The following is a 25,705-nucleotide window of genomic DNA, read 5'->3' as shown; positions in this document are numbered from 1 at the left end:
GAGCAAGCTATCAAAATCTTTATTTTCAGAAAGCAACTTATAACTGGGGTTTTGCTTAAGGGTGTATGAGTCAGGCAAGATAGAAAGGAAGGAGAGCCCCTCGACAGCATTTTAAGGAGAAAGAACCACCACTTGGAAAAATGCTTTACACATTTAGAGATCTTTTGATTTGTCTTGTCTGGATGGACTCTGAAGTTGGGAAGAGCAAGGCCATGAAAAAAGAAATATAAGGAGGAGATCAAATATCACCCCAAATAAATTTTTTTGCAAATTAATGGAGTGAGAAAAATGCAGGTAGTTTTGGGGAAAAAGAGCAGGACAGAGCCTGAAGGGTCCCTATATTTCTTTGCTCCTATAATTTGCTTCATGTCACAGGAAGAGTGGGAAACCAGTGGCAACACCTTAGTGGGAACAGATGGAGGACAGCTGAGCTGTTTGGCACTGTTTGCATAGGTGGTATGTCATGGCAGGGAAGGGGCTGTTCCCCAGTAATGTGGGACAGAGCTCCCAGAAGCTGCTCCAGCCTCTTCCAGGGCTCAGGGCCAGGCAGGGAGGGGATTATGCAGCCCTTCTTAGCTCCCCTGCCTATCCTGACTCCACCCTGTTCTATTCACAACACAAATAAAAATTTCCAGTATTTTTCTCAATTCCATTTTTCTCAGTTTAATAATAAACTGAAAAGGCATAAAGAATGATAAGAAAAAAAAAACCCTAACCCTGTCACGAGCAACATTGCAAGTTGCACAAAAAAATTTGTCAACCAATATGTCAAGCAACAGGGACTCCTCACACTGTTAATTATTACAGGACATACTGTACCTTCTGTTCAGACATTACTGCTCCCTCCTCCTCTTGGATGCTTGTTCTTGGCTTGCCATCCTCAGAAGTACTCCAGCCCATCTTCTTCACACTGACAGGCACAGATGTTTTGCTGCCTTCTGTTGTTGGCTTGCTGGTCTCTTCCAAAGATTTCTGATATGCTGTTGATGATAATGTTTGCTCATCAGTACCAGTTGAGATCTGGGACTTTGTTTTCAGGGCTTCTTTGTCACTGTGTTTTCCCACATCATTTAAAGCTTCCTGGATGTAGGATTTAGTTTTTGCCTCTGATGTGGACTCGGATAGGCTTCCATTTGTTTCTGGCTTCCCTGCCTCTCCTTTGACATATGAGGTAACAGAATCCCGACATTGGTCCGAGCTACAAAAGAAAGAGAAAGGAATAGACAGCTGTTCAGGGCTTAAATCACAGGCAGAAGGGCAAAGCACCAAGCCTCTTACTGAGCCTTCAGTCTGAGCCCATACATTTCACACAGAGAAAAGTAAAATTTTAGATTCCACTTGCACACATCAATCTATTTAACAACCTTGTCTTCCGCATCATGGCATTGTTTCAAAAGCAATGAAAACACGGTGGACACTGGAAACAAAGCCAAATGTTTTATGTTAATCTCCTTCCTCCTGGTGGAGAGGAGTAAAAAGAGAAAAAAAATACACAAAACCTACCAGTTCTCTTGTATAATCATGAGCTAAAGCCTCAAGGCACTTATTTTTAAACCACTATCTAATCAAAGAGGTAATGAAAGTATCTGGTACCATGCAATTACCAGCTATTTTTCCCCCAAAAGTACAATATCTGTACTCCAGACAGGTCTTGCCTTTTAGAAAATCTGCAAATAAGTCCTTAGATACTGCAGAGTCTCAGTAATACGCAGAGCCAAAGGCAAGGAAGGTTACAAAAAGACAGAAAGCTGACCAGAATTTTGTGTCAGATAACCTATGGAGAGGTTTCACCTGCACTTCTGATAAACAGTTCTCTTTTCCTTTGTATTTTTGCTCACTTTCTGTTAAAAACTATGACTGTGTAATGCTGACGTATGAAAATATGCCAGCTGTTTGCTGGCAAAACTCTTACAAAAGACAGCAAAGGGAATTCATCTAGCTAGAAATTGATATCTTCTTAAGGAAGCCCTTTTACTTCCAGAAGTGATCTATTTTCCTAATTTAATATGATATAAAATGCGGAAAAACAACACTTGCTACAACAGGAACCACATCAGTAGTTCGAGTGCTTTACAGGATTGAAAGACAATGAATTTGCTGAAATCAATAACCAAATTCCCAATAGATTTGATAAGAGAGTATCTAATGCTACCTTGAACCTTAAAACATCCTGAGTCAAAGATGCAGAGGATGTAAACTGCTGGCAGAGAAATGATCACTGTGCAGATAATCACTCTGTGCTGATTTACAGCTCCTGCAGACCTGGCTCCTTCAATTGGTGATCACAGGAACCCCTTGCCCAGTGGGCACCAGTAGGGCTGAACAGCACAACACATATTGTCAATGCTGAAAGGGCAGGCTGGAAAAGCTTGTGCAAGGGAAATGCACTGAGGATATACAGAAAGCATCCCTCCCAGCAGGTCATTATGCCAAAGACAAGTGGAGGTTGGGAGAATGCAGCACATAGATCCCCTCTCCTTCCTCTGCAGCCACTGCTGGGAGACAACACACAGGTTTGGTAGCTGGGTTTGGTACCACCATTCTTACCTTCTTATGCCTCGTAACTCATCTTTGAAAAAGTCTAGTACATTAGCATGGCATAATATCCTTGAAGCAAATGTTATAAAAAGTGACAATTCAAAAACTGGCTTATGGGAAAAGTAACAATTATCTAAGGGAAGGCAAAGAGATGCAAATGGAAAGGATGACTGCTATAAAGGTGCTCAAAAATAAGAGAAATGTAGTATTCTGATTTCAGATGTTCTTGATTCCAGCTACATCTATGCACCACTGAGATGAATTAGAAATAGAAATACACAAGATAAAGAACACGAAAAGAAATATTACCTGCCAAAGATAACATGAAGTAATTCTCAAATGCCTATATTGAGAATGAAACCTGATAAATACACATTTTTAAAGACAAATACATCTGAGGCCAAATCAAGTTTTTTTTTTAAATGTATATACAAGCATATGGAGATGTTCTCAGAGAACAGCAGCCTGTGTAGTGCTGCAGGTGTCAGTGTGGGCAGCCTTCTAACAGGCACGCTGCAGCACAAAGGGTGCTCACCTCTCTTCCAGGCGATCCATAAGGCTGCCGCCTATCCTGCGCCCCGACGTCGGCGCCTCAGAGACGCTGGAGGAGTCAGGCTGCCAACCTGTAATTGAAGACATTTCGCGTTCTGCTTGTTGAACACCTTTAAGAATTGACCATACTCTTTCTTCCGTCATCTCCTCAGACTCAGCTCCTTCTTCCAGATGAACGTCCTCAAACAGAGACTTAAACTTTTCTGCCGTCATCTCCTCATCAGTACCAGACTTTTCTCTCTCAGGCTGTTCAGTCCTCACTCCTCTTTTACTAGTCTCTTCACTCTGCCTTTGTTTAGCATCTTTGGATATCCCACCATAACTACCGAGATACCGTGGAAAATCTTTAAGGTCCACTTCCTCCAACTGGCTCTCGCCTATGGAAATATCTTTAGGTGTTCCTTCTCTAGGCACTGAGAAATCAACTTTGCTGTCATCCAGTGAAGTGTCCTCTTCAGTCACCACTGGCGGGGCTGCTGCTGTACCATCTACGTGTCCCTGGGAGGTCACTAACACGTCACTCAGTCTACTGGGAGTTCTAAGGGGTGACTCTAGGCTAGAGGTGTCGCTAAGGAAATCGTCCTGGTGCAAAGGGGTGGGCGGCACGAAGCGCAACCCAGTGGGAGTTTCCAGTTCCACTTGGATGGAGGGATAACCTAAGGAAGACAGCACATTTGGACTGACTGGGATGAAACGTGGAGCAACAAATAAGCAAATGCCAAATGATTCATGGGTTACATAAAGTATGAAACACACAAGGAGGTGCAGGTGTATAAGAACCAATGCAGTTCTGATAGGTTTTGTTACTTTGTCCTAAAGAGATGGAACAAAAATGAGTACTGCCAGTGAATTTTACAGTGAAGCCAGTACTTCTATTTTTTTAATAGTCTGCAAAGTTTTCAGCAATTGCTTGTGCAGCCATTTAAAACATTTTCAAGCTGTAGCAGATTGTCTTATGGGCATGCAACAAATCAAATGTGGACAAGGGTGGTTGTCCCTTTACACACAAGACAATCTCTTGTAGTCATATTGTGTAAATCTTTATTTCCAAGATTTTTTTTTTTAATTTGGAAATATAATGAACATATTTTAGAGACAGCAGTAGATCATAACATAGGACAGCCACTTTTTTGTCAGTAGGTATTCTTTCTCAAACAGGTCCACATTTTTAATATACTTTTATATAAAAATACACAATACCAGAAATACAGTGTTACTAGCATATACCTCCAATTTAATCACAGAGTTACAAGAATGGACTAGTTGAGGAATGAAGAACAGAAATGGATCCTAATGAGGATACTAAAAGATAGTAGATCTAAATACACAGAAGGATAAAAAATCTAAAGTAAGGAAGTTAGCAAAGCGATAAAAGAACAAACAAGGGAGAGCTATATGAATATTTCAGGTACAGTGAAGTTATTTGGGTGAGAGGACTGCGGTGAGTAAGGAGATCTTGGTGATCTTGAAGATTGAGGTGATCTTGGTGACATTGGTACAATCAGATACACTGATCAAATAAAGAGAAAAGAAAAATTGATGAAAACATTTAAAAAAACCATACAAAAGGATTAAACTGAATGTACACATAAAAAAATGGCAACAAAACCTTAAGTTCGCATTCTGGCAAATGAGGTTGAGCAACCTAGGAAAGGAAAAAACACATGCTGTGGGGTTAACTGGCCATTGTGCTGCCTGCAAGGGGAGCTGCATCAACAGGGACTGGGGCTTTGTTTCTTGAACCAGCCGAGAGAAAGGCAAAGGAGGTCTGGTCTTGGTGAGGAAAGGAAGCTTGAGGAAGGTTCAGAGAAGAGGAGAGACACAAAGCAACTGCAGAGAAGCGCTTTTTTCATAAAAACATTGATGCTACTATTAGAAGGCTCAAGCAACATTTCAAGAGAAACTTTCTTAAAATGTCAGCGGAAAACCAATTCTGTAGTGCAATGATTCAATGACCAGCAATGCTGCTCAATAATGGAGGTACACTGAGCTCATATGCTCTGAAGAAAAAAAAAATCTTACTAAAATACAGAAAAAGCCAAAACATAATTGAACAAATTACAAAAACCAAAAGAAATGTTACTTACAAAAAAGAAAAAATCTTATTTAAGGAGCTATTTATAATACAAGTGAATAAAATCAAAGTAATAAACCAGTGCCTGTTATCTAACATTTGAAACAAGAAAATGTCAACATTTAGCATCTTCAATATGCTGATAAATAATAAGCACTTTAATGGAATTTTTGTTTTACAAGGAGAATTTCATTTTTGTTTTAATCTGACACAAATTTAACCTGCACAGTTCTGCTATCATTTGATACAGCTTTCACGAGGAAATTATTACACAACTTTACCCATTAGCAGGCTGAAAAATATATTCACTCATGCACTAAAAAACCAGTTTCTTATTTTTCTACAGCCATTGGAGAAATGGTCCAAGTGAAAATCATAAAGCAATCAATGTTCACAGGTCTCAAAGAGGCTTGGTAGTAAATTGCACATTAATTTGTTCCATGCAAATACTATGCACATTTTCCCCCTTGTTCCTCCTTTTTTTTTCCTTTAAGATTTTTTACTACTAGATATGTAGACAAGAAGCCAAAAAATACACATATTTTTAGGTAAACTCTCAAGCATTAAATACCAAGTACATAAAAAAAAGACATGGGCAAGCCTCAAAGGGCAGGTGTTGCAGGAGAAAAGCTTGGTCTTGTCAAGTGACTCTGAGGCTGGTGGGAACCAGTGCTCACTCCAGCATACATTTGTGGGACTCTGCACTTAGTGTTTGAGATATTAATGTGGAAGGCGCATATCCCCAAAAATTACTTGGATGCATGACTTGAAGGTGTACTAAGGAAGTTTGCTGATGAGAAGAAATGGGGAGCAGCTGTGGACACCTTCAAGGCAGGGAGGGCTGGCAATCACCAACCATACAAGTTTAACAAAGACAAATGCTGCCTTTCTGCACCTGGCATGGGGCAAGCCTGGCTGTGTGTACAGGCTGGGCAATGGAGAGCAGCCCCGTGGAAAGGGACCTGGGGGCCCTGTCAGTGGGAAGTTGAACATGAGCCAGCAGGAAGCTATGTCAGGGGAGGTTTGGGCTGGATATTGGGAAGAGGATTTTCACCCAAAGGGTGGTCAGGCACTGAAACAGAGGAGTGGTCACAGCACCAAGCCTGCCAGAGTTGAAGATGTGTTTGGACAATGCTCTCAGGCACACGGTGTGATTCTTGGGGCTGTCCTGTGCAGGGCCAGGAGCTGGACTCGATGATCTTCTTAGGTCCCTTCCAACTGAGGATATTCTATGATTCTATTGTATCATGCTTTAGGAGAGGAAAACCACTTTACACACTTATTATTGTTCCTGTAGAACTTACAACCTTTCTTTAAAGTTTAGTTTATACAACATTATTGGATTATTGGACATGTCACTGAATTAAATATGACTACAGAATTCAATTACCATCAATAGGATCATGAAATACGTTATTTTCATCTGCAAAACTTCTGGTGCCTGAAATATTTCCATAATCAAATATTGGTCCTTCCAACAGGGTCACGATATCTATTCGATTAATTTTTGTCAATACAGAAGTTAAGGCATCAGCTGAAAAAAAAAACAAAAAATGAACAACCACATCAGAAAAAGGTTCAGCATTGCAGGACTGTGTGATCATTTTTCTCAATTACATTCATACTGCATTACTAACAAATTGCTGTCATGTCCCAATGCCTTTGGTTCTAGCAAATCCCAGTGTTTGTCTGAGCAGTCATTCAGCTGCCTACTTATTCAAGATACACATCTATTAAGAGTCTACACTTTCTCCAAGTACAATTATATTACAACACAAAAGCACAAAGAATAAGGTTAGTTAGTTCTTTAGGAACATATTCACTTACTACTGATACAAAATATCCTTTTACTGGAGTGTAAAGGGAAAGTAAAAATCCTTTTACCAATCTGTTTTGAGGCAGAATACGCAGTCATGTAGGTATTAATGCATATAAGGCTATTGATGCAGTACATCATGAAATCTCATTTACAATAATCCTGTTGTGAGAACACAGTAATACTGGAAATCACTTCTACAGTGAGAGACACTAAAGCAGACTCAAATGGTGTGTAGGGGTTTGTGGATCAGAGAAGGGTAACGAACACCATTCACATCTCACAAAAATCAACCCCCCTCTTTCAGTTTGAGCAATTCAAATGAAATGTACAGATAAACCCATAATCATCAGCACAGAATCAGTGTCTCCATCACACCTCATAGGAAGACATTTAGTGTTTTCCTATGACCTGCAAATTATTGAGACTACCTAAATTTTCCAGGCAGTCATTTCCATGTTCCACATTCCTTGCTATTGGAAAGTTTTGCCTATTATTTTCTTTACTGGAGCTCAAGTTCATTACCTGTTCATCAATTATGGATGTGGAGAACAGATCATTTCCTTCTGCATACATAGTGAATAAATATGACATATTTCTGACTCCTGGTAAAAATGTACCTGAAACTTCTTTTTTCATTGATGGTTTGAGAAGGACATTCATAATGTTTTCTTCAACTTGGCAACAGATGAAATGGGCTATAACTTATAAACAACAAAAGTAACTACTTGAACTTACTTGTAGCATTTTTCCCATCTCTGGTAACCCATTTTTTTAATAACATGAAGCTTTGAGCAATAAGAGAATTTGGGTTTTCTACTCGGATTTGATTTATTTCATCCACAGAAAAATTCAGTTCTCTTGCCAGTTCTATAAAGACAAAAAAAGCAAGCGAGAAAAGAAAACAAACCCAAAAACACCAAATAAAGCACAAATCCCTGAATTGTCTTGTCAAGCTTAAAAATACTAACTTTCATAGGTCACAGAGACATCAACAAAACTCCCTGGCACAAACATTACAGATAACAATGAACATGGCATTATGTCCCCATACTTTAATTTACTAAGACATCATTTTGCATTTCAATCATCTCTGGGAGTGATTATCACACTTCTACTCAGTAAGCCACTTAAACATGATGAAAAAGCCCTCCCTGGAGACTGCCTCATCACTGCTAATTTATAAACTCTGTTAATTTCCTCTGATTCTTATTCCCCTGGGAGCACCCTGTGCAGCTCAGCACTGGTGCTGTCATCACCTGAGCCCTGGCAGAACTGGCTGCTGCAGCTGTGAGCCCAGGAAGGGCAGCTCTGCCCACTAACATGGGGGGCTACAGGTGGGCAGAGTCTCCAGCAGTGACCTGCCTGGTTGCTGGCTCCCTGCAACCAGGGCTTGGGTAAAACTGCAATCCAGGGACAGCAAACACCCCAGGAGCAGCCCTGAGCCCAGGCAGGTAGAGTGCCTCAGCTCCTTGGGAGAACATCCTGAGAAGACAGCTATTTAGCTATTTTCTCTGAATTTCCCTTTGATTTACTGACAGATCAAGGAATAATTTCCTATTAGGCATCTTTGCCTAGCAATACATTGCATGTTTTGGGAAGCTGGCCTGGCTGTGAATTTGGGAGAGCCTGATGCAGTCTTGCTGCGTCTTTTGGTAAAAGAATACCTGAAAATGCAATAGCAAAGACCGATTTCAATATTAAAGCAGAAAAGCTTACCTGTCCAGCTAAGTCCTAGGTGATCAGCTACAATTGCCATCCTTATATCTGTCCGTTCACATGGACTCTGTGGACCTGTGATTTACAATTTCTCAATTAAAAAGGTTTTGCACAGAAAACCACAATACCGGATAATAGTTTATTATAAATAATAGCTTTAATTGACTAAGTTGACAGTGCTTATATTGTTTACTAGAATGGTTGTGTGACCTAATAACCTACAAAACAAAATTTTTTCACAGCTTTTAGATTTTCACCTGTGTAAAGCCAAAATGTAAAACTACATGATGTCGTGTAATGAAACCAAACATGCTGACAATCTATCTGTTAGACTGTAGACAAGTTGTTCAATTACTGGTGAAAACCACCAAGGCCAGATTATTGTCTATTTTCTCAACTTTGACAGAACAAATATACTGTCACAAAAGACATCTTTCAATTTCTGAGTTACATCAATTTCTGAGTTACATGAATGTCTTTGGCATGCTTCACTAGCTTTCTACAGTACAGAATTTGTTTGAAGGAAGAAAAAAGAGAATAAGACAGCACATACAGATGACAATGACAGAATGAAAACTACAGTTAAGTCACTCCACAGGCAATCACAACAGTTCATGCACTAGGATCAACAAGTTGAAAGTTTTACAAACTAGGCTTGATCTCCACGAGGTGAGCCATGAGAGCTCCAGAAACCTGACTGCCTTCATTCTCACCAGTCCTCTTACTCCTCCTCCTCTCACTGTCGGCCTTTTCAATCTTTGATTTTATAGATGCTGCCTCTGTTCTCATGTCTCTAGCAGACTTCGGTGTAATGGAAGGCAGGTAAACTTGAGTAGCTTCTGATAAGGATGTGTTCCTTGATGTACTGTCTTCTTCATCATCAGAGACCTCTGACTGCATCTTTTTCTCTTCATCAGAAAGACGATCCACAAGCTTTAATGTCTCACCACTAATTCCCTTAAAATATTCAATAGAATGTTTACATACCTCCCTAAGCTGATTTTTCTTTACTTTAACTGTTGTCATGGTGACGGAGGTAGATCTTACCTTTACTGGTAATTTAGAAGGAAGTTGTTTTGGTTTTTCTTTCTCTACCTGCTCTTGTTTTGGCAGGGCTGGAGTTCTTCTAGCTAGATTACTCCTATGTGTGTTTTTTACAGGAATCCTAGACCTTGCTTCTAGACAGGGAGAATTATTTTGTTTTGCTTTGTCAGGCTTACTAGCCTCTTTCGCTTTACTCCCTGTATTGCTTTGGAGATTATTTTGGGAAAAGACTTGTTTTACTGAGCTGGCCTTTACAGGAAGCTTTGATTTTCCTCTAGCTCCTACCAACTCTGTTGACTTTTGCTGCTCTCCGTGTGGTTTTTGCTTATCTCTTACTCTGTGTCCTTGTGTTGTCCCTGTACCTTTTCCTGAAGTGCTTTTCGCTTGATTAGCTTTCTGGAGGGAACATTTCGGTTCCAAATGTTCTTTTAGCACTACATTACAGGTAATATCATCTGTAGGGACAGCAGATGAATCCAAATTGTTGTTGTTATTAAAATTATCTTTTGGAAAATCAGTGTTTTCTGTTTGCCTACAGCTTGTCTCGCTAGAAGCTGAACTCACAATCACTGCTACAGTTTCATTTTCTAATCCCTCACCACTTGGCATCACAGCTTCTATCTTATCTGTCACTTCTCCAGGGCCATCTTTCTTCAGAGTCATGGTGGAAGCAGAAATTCCCATTTTAATTGGTGTGCGCAATTTGGGATCAACTTTGGAAGCGTTTACTGCTGCCGATGATTTCTCCAGTGAGTTACTACCAAGTGTTTGCTCCATGCAATCTCCACTGGCCTGGATGCCGGGCTTATTTTCAACTGCTGTTGTTTCTACTGGTCTCTCTAGGTTTGTTTCTACAGTGCTGTCCCCTGCCTGTGGCTGTGTGATGGCAGTGACTGTACTTTTATCCCCTTCCCCCTTGTCCCCTGACTTCCCTTCAGAAGTATGCTCACCAATCTGAAAAAATTGGAGTCTTTCTTCAACAAAATCCCTCTTGCTCATGTCAATTGCACCACTGCGAGTCATCTCAAACATCTTCCCCTCATGAAATGGGAAGGGGTTGGGCTCGCTAGTTGGCGTACTCTCATCTGTTGGAGTTCTGGCTGGTGTTGTGTCAGGTGTTGTTGCTTGAGATCTGTCTTCCACTGCCAGACCAAATGGCTTAGCCTCATCCTCCCTTGATTTAGTCTCAAACACTTCATCGTCACCTCGGTTATTCGACCACGGGTCAAAATCTAGACTCTTGGTGGCCACAGTTTTGAAAGGTGTTGCGAATTCTTCGTCTACTTTGTAACTGAAATACGAGTCAGGAAATACAGTCCTGTCAGGGTGTCTGCCTTCCAAAGAGAAAAACTGTGCCCCTGACTTCTTATCGCTCTTATCTCCAGCTTTGTCAGAAGATGGACCTTTGGAAGGTGTCTTGTCTTCTTCAGGGCCTACCTTGCCTTCCTCCTCAATGACTTCAAGCTTACTCTGGCTAAAGCAGCGATCAGTCTGCTTTAGAATGCCTTCTGTAGTCCATACGTCCTTTTTGGTTTCAACTGCCGGACCTGCAAGTTTAGAATCACTCTCAGTTAAACCATCATCTTCATCTTGCAAATCATAACCGTCCAGAGAGTCAATCTCTGTCGCATCAGTATCATGGGAGAATTCTGCAGTGGTTGCTATGGAACACTCTGTGACAGACTGGTCATTGTTACTCCCATTTTGCACTACATCATTCTGGGGCGAATCAACCCCATTGTCAAACTCATTGGGTTTCCCAGAAGTGGGATGTCCTAACTCTTTCTGTTTCTCAATCTTTTCAGGGGCTTTGGGTTTTGAGGTCTCTTTCTGGTCATCTTCCAGCTCTTTCAGTTTGAACGTATACTTTTTAAGTGGGACGGGTTGATAGAGGGATTCATCATCACTGGAGTCACTGGTCACCGGTGGCACAGGAGAAGGTGGCTGTACTCTGATGACAGGTTCAGCCAGTTGGCACTTGTCGTGTTCATCTTGCAAGTTCACTTCAGTCATCTCCATTTCACTCTCAGTGGAATAATGAGGCTTCTTTTCTGATTCACCTTGATCTGCATCCAGTGGTGGAGGAGGAGGGAATTCAATATAGGCAACTCTGTTACCTTTGGGTCTTTTGTTAGAGTCCTTATTTATAAGATTAGGTAATGTTTTGTCAATCTGTGGTTCCTCAACCTCTGCCTGTTTCACAGATGTTGACTTAGCCTCTGCTTCCTCCTCTGACTCCTCAGACACCTCAGGTATAGGGCTGGGCTTGCCTGGGATATAAGCTATTAGTGAGTCAGGTGTTTTAGATGTAAACTCGTAACTCACTTCCTCTGAACTTGGTGTTTCTGGTGTCAAAGGGCTTTTACCAGAGCTGTCTATAAAGGACACTTGTTCTAGTGTGTCATCTTCTGGACTACCTTGTGGAGAAGGAGGTTGTTTTTGCTGCCTAGCTGTGTAAAATGTCCCTCTCGTCTCTTGTACTGTCTTACTTTCCTGGCTGACAATTTTTTTAATACTACCTTGTTGCACCTCTTTTTCATATTGCTTTCCTACTTGAACAAAACTGACATAAACAGGTAAGGTCTTAATTTCTTTTACTCCCTCAGTGCTCACTAGTGGTGCAACTTTATTCAAGTAATCACTGGCACCGGGGTCAGCTATGTCACTTGAAGGAAATTCCTTTCCTGGGCTACATTCTAAAGAATCTGGCGATTTGCTAGGGGATAGCTCTGTTTCCTCAGCAGGAGGACTTAGACCTATTGAGCTCTGCTGCTTGGTAACTTTTCTGATTTCTGAATGCTTTATTTTTTCATCTTCCACATAATCAATCTGCCTTTCAACTTTCTCCTGAATCACAGCTGATTGGGATACTTTAGCTGAAAGTTCATAGACACCATCAAGCATGGCTCTCTTCTCCTCAACAATTCTGACTGGGATATGGGACACAGCAATTTCTTCTTTCCTTTTGGCTATTTTATCAGCCACTTCACCATTACGTTCCCCCTCCCTGACAACAAATTCTCTGTATAAAACCCTTTTTGAGGGGGATTTTACAGTCAGTTCCTTCACTTCTTCTGAATGGATTCCATTTGAGGCCACTTTGTGCTCTGTCACAGTGATAAATTCACTTTTTTGGTCAGTTTTAGATTCAGCATGATCAACATGGTTTTCTTTTACTGTATCTGGAACCAGCACATGTGAAAGCTTTTCCTTCTGTGTTTTATGGTTAGAAGTTCCAGGACTTTCCCATGTCCTATAGATTTTTTTGTCCCAGTGTCCCTTCGTTGTTGAGTCTGAGCCATATGCCAGATCTTTTGCCCGTGGTTCTGAAACGCATTCTGGCACGCCTTTCCTCATCTCAATTCTTTGTGTGTCTGAAGCACGAGAGTCTTCCACAGCTTTCCCTTTACCTGGAACAAGGTCTTCCTGTATTTTCACCTCTTTCTGTAAAGCTGTGCTCCCATCAATGACCTCTATTTGTTTTGCGTGTTTCTCTCTTGAATAGGACTGATACACTGGTAATTTACTTTCTTGCAATTTTTTAACTGGAATTTTGGACTGACCATCCATCTTTTTTTCTTCTTGAGTTACGTCCTTACTTCTGGGACTTATACCTTGCTCAAATTTAAGCCTAATGGAACTGAGCTTTGATTGCTTCAGCTGAAATCCAGTCTCAGGCACTCCAGTCTGCTGAGCACTTCCTTTGTGTTCCATAGTTCGTTTAGAGTCCTCTGCAGGTTGCACATATATCCTTTTTTCAGGACTGCTGGGCAAACTGGATGCTTTCCTTTCATCCACCTTGGGAAAGCACTTCCCATCATGCGCATACTGCTTCACCTTACTCCATTCATCCCCAGGTGATGGCACTTCAGAGAGCAGAACTTTCTCGGGGCTGCTGCTGGCAGAGCTCTGGCTAGAATGTATTTCCTTGCCATTTTTTTTATGCTGCTTTTTCTCTGGAGACTGTAGCTCATCATTCAACTTCTCTGTTTTATCCCGAAAAAACTGGGATACTTCAGTCAGTTTTTCTTCTGCCTCTTTAACAGTCCTGTCCACCCTGTCTTCATATATCAACTTTTCTCTACCTCTGTCTAATCTGTCCTCAGTAAAGCGCATCCACATTGCATGTTTGTGACTACTAACATCTCCAGTGTAGTGTAACACTGTCACTTTATCATAATGATCCTCCTTAGACATTTTACCTACACCATTTTCAGATACATCTTTATAGATTTTGGAGAGAATCTCTTTTTTGGGGGCAGTAGCTACTTTTTCTCTGCATCGTTTATCAGTCCCCTGTAACTCTGCACTAAGGGGTAGAGCATGGTCAGTAACTGACTCCTCAGTATCAGAATGAGACACATCTAGCTTTTCTGAAAGAAGCATTTTCTCAGCAAACCTGTAAGACTCCCCTCTTAGTTCTGACAACTCATCATCATGGTATTCTACTGAGTGCTGACTCAAAAGCTTCAGTGTTTTGTAAGAGTCATCAGACATGAGTTGAGCAGAACTAGGGCGACTGTCTTCTTCCTGGGACACGGGAGTGTTAACTCTAGAGGATTCCAGGTAAGAAGGAAGTGACTCTTCGGCCGTGAGCTCCTCTTCTTCTTGCTGACCTTGTTCGTCTGAACAAGGAAAAGCATCATGTTTTTCCAACTCTTTTAAGTTAATATCTCCCCGAGGTAAGTCTTTCTGATATACATACATTTCCTTTTCTGGATGCTTTTTTGTTTCTCTAATAATGACTTCAGTAGGTTCAGCCTGATTACCTTGTTCAATATGGACCTCTATTATTCGCTCCAGTTTGGGTTTCATTTTGCTGTCCTTCTCTGCATGTTGTGGTGAAGTTTCAGCAGACTTGCTAACATCGGACGTTACTGATGATTTATGTTCAAACAGACCTGCCAGTTCTTTGGAAGGGTCACGTCCAGACTGAAAGGCTTTCATTATGTCATGAACAGACATTGTTTCCTCAATTCTTTCAGAGGTACTTTCTGTGCATGGAGGTTTATGATAAACCATCCTAGTTGTTGTAGTGATATGAGTTTCTTCTTTTACTCGGACACCTTTACTAAGGACGCACTTATGGTCGTCCTCTTCACTGCCACTGGCTTTCATTTGAAAAGCTTTAACCTTCTCTTTAATGGACCCAGAAGGTTTTTGCTCCAGCTCCATAAACGTAGGGGAAGGTTTTGAGGCTGGCAGCTCCTCTGCCTTCTGCTCTGGAATATCTTCCGAAGACGGTTCGTAGCTGCGGATGACATGAACTACTTCAGTTCTTGTTTCTGTAATAACGGGAGGGATGGGCACATCATGGAAAAGTGGTTTTGGCCCTGTGCTTTCAGCACTTTGCGGGGCAGAAGGCGTCTTTTCACTCCTCGTTTCAAAGCCACTGTCAGACAAGGGACTTTTATCTTGATCATGTTGAGAAAAGTCATCTGGAGACTCTAAAATAGTGTCTGTTCCAAAAAAGGAGTCTGCAATTTTACATAACTCCTTTTCCGATGTTGAAGGCCTCATAGAGGCTGGAGGCATTTTAAGTTTATGTTCCTGCAAAGCGATGGCTGGTTTTAAAATGCGCTTTTGTCTCTCTTCACCTTCTTTTTTCCCCTCTTCAAACTTGTACTTTATGTTTGTTAATGAACTGCTACCGATATCATTCGCTAAGTAATCAATAACTTTTGACAAGCTATAATCCTTTTCCGACATGGTTTTAGTTTTAATTTGGACCTTCTCTGGAACAGATATAGGAGGGCTTGTCAAAGCTTGCTGTCTCGCTTCATCAATCTCCTCTGTACTGAACTCTACCCAGTCATCCTCAGACAGGTGTCCTTGATCACTTTTGGGTACTTTAGCCGACCCTTTACTTTCTAAACACACATCCTTTTTCAGAATCTCACTAACTTTTACTAAGTCCTCTTTTACTTTCTCAACAATTTTAAAGGGTTCTTCATCATCAATTCTACCCTCTTTTGGTATGTCAGGTTGGAACGGCTTGTCCTCTGTGACATCTGTCTGCAATATTGCAGTCATTCTTATCAGATCCTCTTTCATTTCAGCAACATCTTTCAGTATCTCCTGACTGGAGGATAAGGAAGATGGTGTGGACAATTTGAGAGCAGAGGGTGCTAAAAACAAGGATGATTTTATTGGAGATGAAGTTCGAGTAAAGGTGGGTTGTGTGCGCGCCTCTGTAGTCAATGTTTTAATAGGTGACAGTAACGCAGCGGCTGATTTTGTAAGTGAAGACGACTCTGGGAGCTTCTTTAATGCTGGTTCAGACAAAACATTGACTACAGAATATACTGGCACTGTTATTGTTGATGAAGTTACTGATGAGGTAGTTGCAGATATTGACCCAAGGGCTGTGTACAAAGCACCTGCAGGAGGAGTTCTCATTGTCTGGAAAGCTGATGGTGCTGAAGACACAAATGACCTGAGTGGAGAAAATGACATTGTTGTAGCTGTTGAAAACACTCTCTCAGCCGTGTCAGCAACTGCATTAGCAGCACAAGTTGCAGAATGTGCAGCTGCAGAGATCTTGTCTTGAAAAACACCTGCAGCTTTGGATCCGTTTATTAAGTTGGCAGAAGATGGGTATTTCAGAGGTGACACAGAGCCATTGAGCAATGGTACATCTGTGTGCCCAGCTGTATGTTTTGCTGGCGACGAGAGAGACGAGGCCATCATGACTTTAGTGGATGAAACAGCATCAACTGCTGACTTAGCAGGTGACACCACTGACTTTAGAGGGGACGATAAAAGTGAGGATGCTGATGTGATGACCGATTTAAGTGGCAAGCTCGAAGAGTACATGTTAATGTTGGATTTGGGGGATGCTGGAGGCGTCATGGTTATGGATGATCTCTCCAAGAGAGATCCTGCTGTAGACACTGGAGATGTCCGAGAGGGGAATGTGGTAGTGGAGGCCAGCCCTTTGAGACTGGCAGCTTCTGTGACTGCGGGAGCTCTGATGAAAGAGCCTGAAGTAACCTGCATGCTGTAGGGAGGTTGCGAGACCACAGTTTTTATTGGCGAAGAGATTGTCCGAAACGATCTAATCGGAGATGCTACATCACTAACAGATTTAACTGAAGACGTGGTAGAAGCTCCTAACGTGGATTTGATTGGAGAAGTAGAAGAAACAGACCATATAGATTTTAATGGGGAAGCTGTAGGAGTGTTAGAGGAAGAGCTTGATAAGGAAGTGAAGCCTGATTTGGTTTGCCCAGGCACTGTAATTGGAGCTGTTGTCCATGACTGATATGGCCGTGTTGAAAAGAATGGCTTGTATGAGTAAGTAGCAGGTAGGGATCTTGTTGCTCCTGCACTCCGTTCAACTGTTTCTTAAATTGTTAAATTAAAATCAAACATAAAAATCAACAAAAATGGTTGAAAAACAGAGAGACCAGAGAAGAAAATTGGTCAGTAAACGTTGTAATTTTACAAAAAGCAAGTACAATTGTTTGCATGAGTTGGGATGAAAGAGGCAAAAGAAGATTAAAAAAAGGAAAGAAAAAAATTAGGAACGAGCCATATACTGATAACTGGTCCAAACTAAAAAGCAACATGAAATGGAAGACAGAAAGCACATAGCAACCAAATCTGCAAACAATGGAGAACAGAAAACACATAAAAGGAATCCATAAGGTAAAAATAAAGCCACATCAAAATTTCTTCTCTTACTTCCTATTGACTTTCTGATGTGATACTTCTGAAATACTCATATCAGCTTTATTTTGCCTGTTTAGGTATGTCTCTGCTTTATGCAACTATTAGAATTATCCGTTTAATAATTTCTATTGTTGTTCTGTTCAGATTTGATCCTATACAAAAATATAAACTTGCGTAAAATGACATTATGTAGCTAAAATATTTTTTTAAACCGCTTCAGAACTATTTCATGCAGAAACCAAAATTCCTTTAAGTGACAGGCAACTGATGTGCAAACTGTGAAGCAACTGGAATAAATTCAAATCTGTATCTTCCATGCACAATTCGGATATGCTTCACACTCACAAAGCCAATAAGAGCAAGAGCTTTTCTGAGTCAATATTTAAAAAAAAAAAAGAAAAAAGAAAGAAAGGAACATATGCATTTGTTTCTCATGCAATATTCCTTTTGTCTGGTAAAAATGAAAGTAAAACTCTTCATGAAATGATTTTAAGAAGCATATGTTGTAAATGAAATATGGCAAGTATGATGTATGATAGTCGTGAGCAGGCAAAGCAACTGAATCAGTTTTTATTCATGCACAAATGTCATGTCAGAACGAGCACACAGATTAATCCATTTCGTATGGTGTATTAAGCACAAATACGTAAACCTTACAAAATAGTATCACAAGAGGTCATTAAAAGAAGAGTACACTTTTTCTACAAGATGTAGTGTCTTGGTACCTTTTGAGGAGATTTCTTGTATCAGCTCAAAGACAGACCTGTTCAACTTTACAGTTCTCAAAAGGTAACATTAGAAAAGCAGTCAAAGAAAAATAGATTATGAAATAAATTCCTAGCAAGGACAAACCTGTTAAATGTTATCATACCCCAGAACTCTCAGCTTATTCATAGGCATTTTGAACAGAATTATCATCAACCACATTTTGCATCACAGGAGGCATTCATGTCAGAAAGTATTTCTGGGAATCCCATTACACAAACATATCCTCTGATACAGCAATAACATTCAGAGAGTTGACATTGAAAGCAACTTTGAGGAATTTTTTTTTCCTTTAAAGTTGGAATTAGAAATGGAGCTAAAATATCCAAAGAACGTATTCAACATACCTTTCTCTGAAGTTACACTAATAATTTGTCAAACCTGCTTGATCTGTCTTATAGACAGGCAGTGACTCACAGTGAAAGAAACTCAGCAAGGCTAACACTGAACTGTTGCAGCACACACACTCCTATAGAATAGTGAATATTCAGTGCACCACAGGTCTATATCCTGCAAGGAGAAATGTGCTGGTCCTGTAGAAGCCAATCAAAGCCCAGAAGTCAGTGTGGATGGCTGGTGATACTTCATAAAAACATTTATGTTGAAGAGAGCTTGAGTACTAGGCCTGACTGGCACAGACTAAATCAAGAAATGCCCACTTTTCCTTACCACAATATTTTAAAGTGGAAATACACTTCTCTCTCCCCACATGAACAAAAATCCCAAAATGTACTTCATTAAATCAACTATTATGAAGATACTATAAATACTATTATTGATTATGAAGATTTAATTAGCAGTAGCTGCTAACATTCACCAGAAGTTCATAGAGTCTTGCGTTCAAGAAACAAACCCCAAAATGATTCTGAAAAGAACTAATAACTTGTTCAGGAGTAGTGTTAGGATGTAACCCCACTGCACCATCACGAGCTGGTCTGTCAAAACTGACTAGTGAGGCAAGAAAACCCACAGGCTGCCCTTCTCACTCCTTTTTTGCCTGTCAAATCACAGATTCAGGGACATTTAAGATGCTACTTCTGCGCTTCTTTTTGCCGTTGAGCAGTTGAAGAGCTAAAAAATCTGCCATTTTTTTGCTAATGAGACTTAATTGACCTTTGGTGAATAAATAAGACTTTTTTTCTCTCTCAGTGAGGGGGGGAAAATTTATTGTGAGTGATATACACAGTCATCAACCTTCTTTCCAGCAATTTCATTTTCCTTCTCTCTAAGTTCCCATCAAGCCTGTGACAATACCTTAATGGTCCATCAAGATGTCTCAGCAGATCTGATAGCTTCTTCAGATGTTATATGCTTGGAGTCTTCTTCCCGGTCTGAGAAGTGTAACATATTCTGGAGCACATCTGATCCAAAGAAGCCACAGATCTTATAGGATAATTAAGCAGCAGCCATCCAGTGGGAACTCCCAAGACCCGATGAAGTCTGGATTTTATGGAATTATATCAAAGGGTCTGTTGCAGGGTAGCAACTGAGAAGTCAAAAAGTGGGGAAAAAAGACAAGAAAAAGCCTGGAAATGGGGAACAATAGCAGTTGACCTTAGTGAGGAGAAGTGAGGAAGAAAAGCTAAGCCAAATACATTATTGTATTTAACTGGGGAGGAAAAGAATGCCACAGGTCTGGTCAAAGGGAACACATGTTTAGGAAGAAGCAATGTGTGGTGCCAGGGAATAAAAAGCATCTGCAGGGAACAGAGGGAAAAGGGAAGGGGGGGAGAAAGAAGAGGGAAAATATAAAATATGAGAGACTCTATTTTGGTTAAACATCTAAACACTTAAGCGCTTATCTGAGTGGCTTTCTGAATTTTTGTGTAACGTCCCATTCTACAGCATCTTTCTCTAATGTTTCGAAGGGGAGAGGAAGAGACTCTTTTTGAAAGCAATTTGCAATCCTCCTACTCTGGAACTACATTGCATTTTTAAAAACTTTTATATTTTTACTTAACTAACACACATAATTTGCCAGTCAGAATTCTTCAAGCTCTCACAACACAAGAGTTCACAGACCATCCAAGAATTTTGTTTTAGACAGCTTTTTTTTTCCCTTTTCTCTCTTTTTTTTTTTTCCCCAGAATGACACCAAATACAACGTTTATAGAAAAAATGTCTCTTCTTATGAACAATCACATCTACATGGTTTAGTACTTTGGTAAGAGCAACTCACTCATTCCAGGCTCAGTCAGATAGCTGTAGCGCTTACGTAAAGCAAGGGAGACGAAGTTCTGGCGCCGGTCAGCCTTCTCCGTCTGCAACAAAACACAGCAGGATTTAGGGCCTGGGGAATCACTGCCTCCATCTGAACAGACCAGTCCTCAAACCTCAGCAGGATGGGCTGTTTTTCGTGGCTCACAACCCCGCAGGGGAGAATGGGTGGTTCCATTCAGCTTCAGGATGGCATGCTGAAGCCAAATTTGGGCGAGCAGGCAGGGAAGGGGCAGAGTCAGGCTCTGTTCCTGGGTGCCGTGAGATGAGTGCCAGGCACTGACGAGCAGGGAGCGTGGCTGCACAGAAACCTGCTGTGAGTGACCACCCTTCTGGAGCAAGCAGGGAGGAACTGCAACCCTAAAGTGAGCCCTCAGGTTCATTCCTCTGCTCGTGAGGTAGAAGAGCCGAGATAGGAGAAGCAGCTCATTATCCTGCCTTAAAGTATCTCTAAAGTGTCTTATTGCATTATCACTTAATAAACTGCTTCACACTACTAGAAATGGTGTGATATTGTTCATTCTCTGTAAAATAAACCACCTTTGGCTAGAAACAGGAGGTCAACACATAAGACTACAGGTACAGACAAAACATTCATAAGAGTGAGTGACCCATTGAGTATTCCCCCCCAGATTAGCTTGTCCTGAAAGCACACACACCACAATGTACAACTGGCTTTAAAGTGAATACATTAAGGACAAAAAAAGGCATGGGAGGGGATTTTTTAATATGCACAAAATGCAAAGATGTGGATTAGAAAGCAGACTACTCTTGTTAACTAATAAATTGCTTCATAAGTTGCTGTGTTCAGCAGCATAGCTTCTAGTGTGATGTCTTTAATATTAATAGTCCTTCAGAGATAAACTCACTTGAATATGTGGCTAAAAATACAGTTTATTTAGAAAGAGAGCTATTATTATAGCTATATGATAGCTCATTAGGAACAAATTCTATGGAGGTAAAGTGATGTTTTTGCTATTATTATTTTTTAACATGTAAGGAATGCTTTGGGTTGCATTGTTTGGGTTTTTTTCTTTAACTACTCTAACCAGCAGGTGACAGCTGCTATTTATTTGCCACCAGGAAGAGAAAAAAAATTCCTGCTAGGTAAATTGGAAATACCTATGTAGTTTCCTTTACAAGATGATCTCATCTTTAACTACCTCCAATGAGTAAAACCCACTCAGTTTTCTGACAATCTAATGTTGTGGTTTCTATGAAACAGTGGGGTTTTAAATTGCAAATATATGAGGTTTATTTGAAAATAGATTTGAATACAATATTTAGAAATTGCTCTTGGCTGGTTTGCTTTTTTTGAAAGAATCCAGTTTATTTACAGAGGTAAGATATTAAAGGCCACTATTGTGGCCTCAGTAGTACCTTTTTCCTTCTCAGAAATACAAGTTACCATAGCAATGTCAGTATTACTCCAAGAGGTAAAATATTATCCACTGAACTCCTCTTGATTTTGCCAAAATGTGACTACTTCTGATAGTCATAAATATGTCCCTTTTCAAAATAAAATTAGTTAAATTTTAGACTGCTTTTATTCAGTGCTCGGCCTAATTTCATAATTTATCACAGGGTTTTCCATATTTGCGCAGCTCTGCTGTTTTACAACACCCTATCAGAAGTTGAGGATGTGGTTATTTTTCTGTAGGTATCATTTCAACAGCACCATTAAAAATAGTTGTTTGTTTTTTTATATAACATATTACTTTTCTTCACTAAATCTGAAGGAAATAAAAACAGAAGACAGTGTGTATATTACCTCATCATCTTGATCTGACTCTGTTTCCTTTTGGTCCCAAGATGCATTGCAGAGACAAGGAATATTATAATGGACAGCAGGGAAAAGAATATCAGGATATGAAAAGGACCAAATTGGGAGCACAAAATGCAAGCTGATTTATAAGGCAAAGCAAATCCAAAATGTCAACACAAAAGAAAAGAAAAAAAAATCTTACGTCCAATGCAAATAAACACATGACATTACTGAAAGCATAAACCTATGACTTGCAGGCTGAAGCATGAGCTGTAAACAGAATCGTAAAAATTATAGGAACTTGACACCACAGTAACAAGAGACTTTAAAAGCGTTCTACATACAAGAAACCAATAAAACATATATTTTAAAAGCCTTTATCATATTCCAAAGCATTCTCATTACTGACAGTTCACAAGGTTTCTTTATGACTAGCAGGAAATAAAAAAAAAGAGAGACAAAAACTAAAGGAACAAAACCAAATCCAACCCAGCCCTAAGAAAAATGTTTACTTTTCCAAACAAATACCTTTTTGTGTGCTGGCAGAGTGATATTCAAGTTGCAAACAGCTGTTTGTGGCAGTCCTTTTGTAGTCTTTGGTTCTTTCAAAAATGATAATCGACCACAGGGTTCCTGGCTGGTGTCCCTTACCTAAAAAAGAAATTTTGCTTCACCATAGTAATATGTAGTAATTGAGACATTAGTAAGATGTAGTAATAGTAATATAGTAGTAATAGTAACATGTAGTAATCCAGAGACCTAGAAGAGATTTCTGGAATGGTTCTCAGAATTTCTTTCTACAAGGAACTTACTACTGTGTAAAAACTAATAATACCAAGCTGGAGCTCAGCCTGAGGTGCTGAAGGAGAAAATGTGTTACTGTGAAAGAGTTAGGTCAGCCTGAAGCTCCCTGATGGCAAATCCATGCAAGACAAGGTGCTGAGTGAGTCCAACCTGAGAGTTTCCTACTGGGATGTTACTCACAGGTAGCGTCTGCTCACTTCATTTTATTCTGCCATGTTTTGCTCCGGTGTTTATCAAAATGCTTAACAACCTCTCCAGCAGGGCAGCTGTGACAAGGCTAAGGAAAGTGAGCACCATTCCTGGCCATTTAGAGATGAACAGTCTGCACACACCTTCTGAAGGCTGCTCTGCAGTACAGCACCTCCTTTGCTTAATCCCTCCGAAACTGTGACCTACTGGTAAATACGTGAGGGCTCCAATTTGAGATATGGTTTCAGTAAAAGGTTGTGAATCTGTATCATGGGTATTCTGTTCCCAGATGTGCTGGCAGTTCTGTTGTGGCTTCAAGCAAAGCACCCTCTCCATGTTATTCACATATTAAAGAACTACACTTACATCCCAGGGGCAAGTTAGTCCTGTAGGGCTGAAAAAGAGAAGTGGGACTGTGGGAAGGGAGGAAAGCAGCAGGATAATTTATTTAGTTTTTTTTACCTTGATAGAGAATGGCAGTCTATTTTCTTTGAAAGCATAAAAATTAAAAACAAGCTGCTGTCCTCCTTTAGTCAAAGGGGCCAGATTTCCATAGCAATCAACAAAAATAGGTTTTCCTTCAAGAACCTATCAAAGCAAGAAATAAAAGTCAATTAAACCTCTTTTAATATTAGATTCATGCATATAAACATTATGATTTTCCCCAACATCATTCCTGAGTTTAACACAAGTCCCCACTTGGTTACATTCAACAACAAATTAGAATATCACTGTGCATTATGGCAAGGTATTATGAATACAGGCAGTTTGGAAAACCACAAGCCACCTGACTGGCTTTTCTAAAGTAAGAGTGTTTAATATTTTTCAAGAAATAATAAGTTGGTGACTGTGATTTCACCACAAGCCAGTCCTACTCATGCCTGTGTGCCTGCAGGGCCAATCAGAAGGAATTCCCTCTGTCTGCAAAGCCCAGCCAGGGCTACTTGACAGCAGTGAGGGCAAACCCTACTTCAGACTGCACTGGGGCACCCACAGTTCCTCATGCTCCTCCAGTCTCATCCTGTTTTGTTCTTCCTTTGAGAAGTTGTATGCCACGGCCTTGCTGTGAACCTTTATTTAACAAACGCTTGTCGTGGCTTTTGCAGGAGCAGCTGCTACTTGGAAAACACACTGCCCACCTACAAGGAGGAAGCCAGCTGCAAGGAATGTACCTCAATGTCTTTGCTTCTGGCAACTTCCTCAAAGTTCTCTTGTTGCTCCAATGTTTTGTCCACTTTGTCGTCAGTCATGCAGAAGCAGCGCAAATTGGATTCCACGGGGTCATTCATTTTGGCAAATATCACAAACTTTGCCATGTAAGGAACACATATTAATTCTCTGTAAAGCTGTGTTGCCAGCCCAACTGTCTCTAGTACTTGGTGGCAGTCTGCGAGCCAAAATCTGAGTGGGAAAAAGTAAACCATTAAATCAACTTTTCATTACGTCCCAACAATTGCTTAAGGCTTAAAAAGAAACTGTGTCCTGCATCCTTGGTCATTTTGCATGTGTACTGTTCTTGCAGAATTGCCAGAGCTGTAATCTTCCTTCTACTCTCAGCACAGGTTTAACCATCCAGAAATGGGAATGCGTGGCAATGAAATGCTGACATACTTATCCAACCCTTTTCACACTGGTGTTTCATAAAACTATCTATCTGAAGGCTCATTTGAAGCCAAAGTGAGGAAATTGAATTTCATGTGACCTTCTTTTATTTCCTGTAATGTGCTGATGCTTCACTATACATTTGATTTGCTAAAACAAACACCTTTATAACACACACAGCAAATCACATCTCCCACTCAGGCTGAACCAAATAAGCCCATGGTGAAGTCTCCAGAGACAGGTGATATATTGTTATTTTCTCATCTTATGATTGAGAGTTTAAAGACAAGTATGGTACAAATTACAAATAATTTATACTTTGTATCAGTCCTTCCCACAATATTTCAGCCGTGATCTATTTGGTTTTCCAGCATTTCTCTCTCTTTTCATAAAGGTTTTTATAGTTGCAATGTCATTTACTGATTGATAAACTCTCTACCTTCTGTGTCACGAATTTTTTTCACTAGGATATGTGATTTGTACAGATTCTGTTAAATGCCTCCAATCAGCATGTAAGTCCATGAAGTCCATCAAGATTAATTTCAACTCATCATTTTTTACAAAAGATATTTTTGTGAGAGCAATTTAATATAATTTTCAACTAAAAATCCCATAGCCAGAAATTAAACAACTTGAAATTTTCAAACAAACACATTTTTGTGAATCCCCCCCTTTTTTGTTTTTAATGGGATGAACATTTTAAGCTTTCCCTTTCTGTTGCCATTTGCAGAAAAGCCAAAGCCCTGAGTGGCATGGCAGCCTTCAGAGGAAGAGGCTGTGTGCCTGCCAAGAGCCCCTGTCACAGCCAGGCCAGAGCTTTCTGTGTGCGCAGCCCTGGGTGTGTGGGACGCCGATGAGCAGTGACACAGCAGCATCTGGGCCATCACTGCTTCGCCAGCCTTGTGAGGCTTCCAGAAAGCCAAAACATAAACTTCCAGCCAGGTGC

At 40.4% G+C, this 25,705-nt stretch overlaps 1 protein-coding gene across 1 annotated transcript in view; it reads right to left on the bottom strand.

Moving 5' to 3' along the window:
* ANK3 (ankyrin 3) overlaps window positions 1-25,705 on the bottom strand; it is a gene marked incomplete at its 5' end in the record, with an annotated part of 192,118 nt that overhangs the window by 17,324 nt on the left and 149,089 nt on the right. The window contains 11 exons of the mRNA XM_084210661.1: window positions 820-1,198; window positions 3,074-3,746; window positions 6,555-6,698; window positions 7,719-7,850; window positions 8,700-8,774; window positions 9,413-17,083; window positions 20,362-20,443; window positions 22,171-22,197; window positions 22,693-22,815; window positions 23,620-23,745; window positions 24,330-24,558. Coding sequence (XP_084066787.1) covers window positions 820-1,198; window positions 3,074-3,746; window positions 6,555-6,698; window positions 7,719-7,850; window positions 8,700-8,774; window positions 9,413-17,083; window positions 20,362-20,443; window positions 22,171-22,197; window positions 22,693-22,815; window positions 23,620-23,745; window positions 24,330-24,558 — 9,661 coding nt within the window. The remainder of the gene's footprint in view (window positions 1-819; window positions 1,199-3,073; window positions 3,747-6,554; window positions 6,699-7,718; window positions 7,851-8,699; window positions 8,775-9,412; window positions 17,084-20,361; window positions 20,444-22,170; window positions 22,198-22,692; window positions 22,816-23,619; window positions 23,746-24,329; window positions 24,559-25,705) is intronic.

This window comes from Fringilla coelebs (genome assembly GCF_963513975.1).
Source record: "Fringilla coelebs genome assembly, chromosome: 8".
In the NCBI taxonomy this organism is placed as follows: domain Eukaryota; kingdom Metazoa; phylum Chordata; class Aves; order Passeriformes; family Fringillidae; genus Fringilla; species Fringilla coelebs.
Note: the sequence above shows the minus strand (reverse complement) of the source record. Positions and strands in the feature narration are given on the sequence as shown.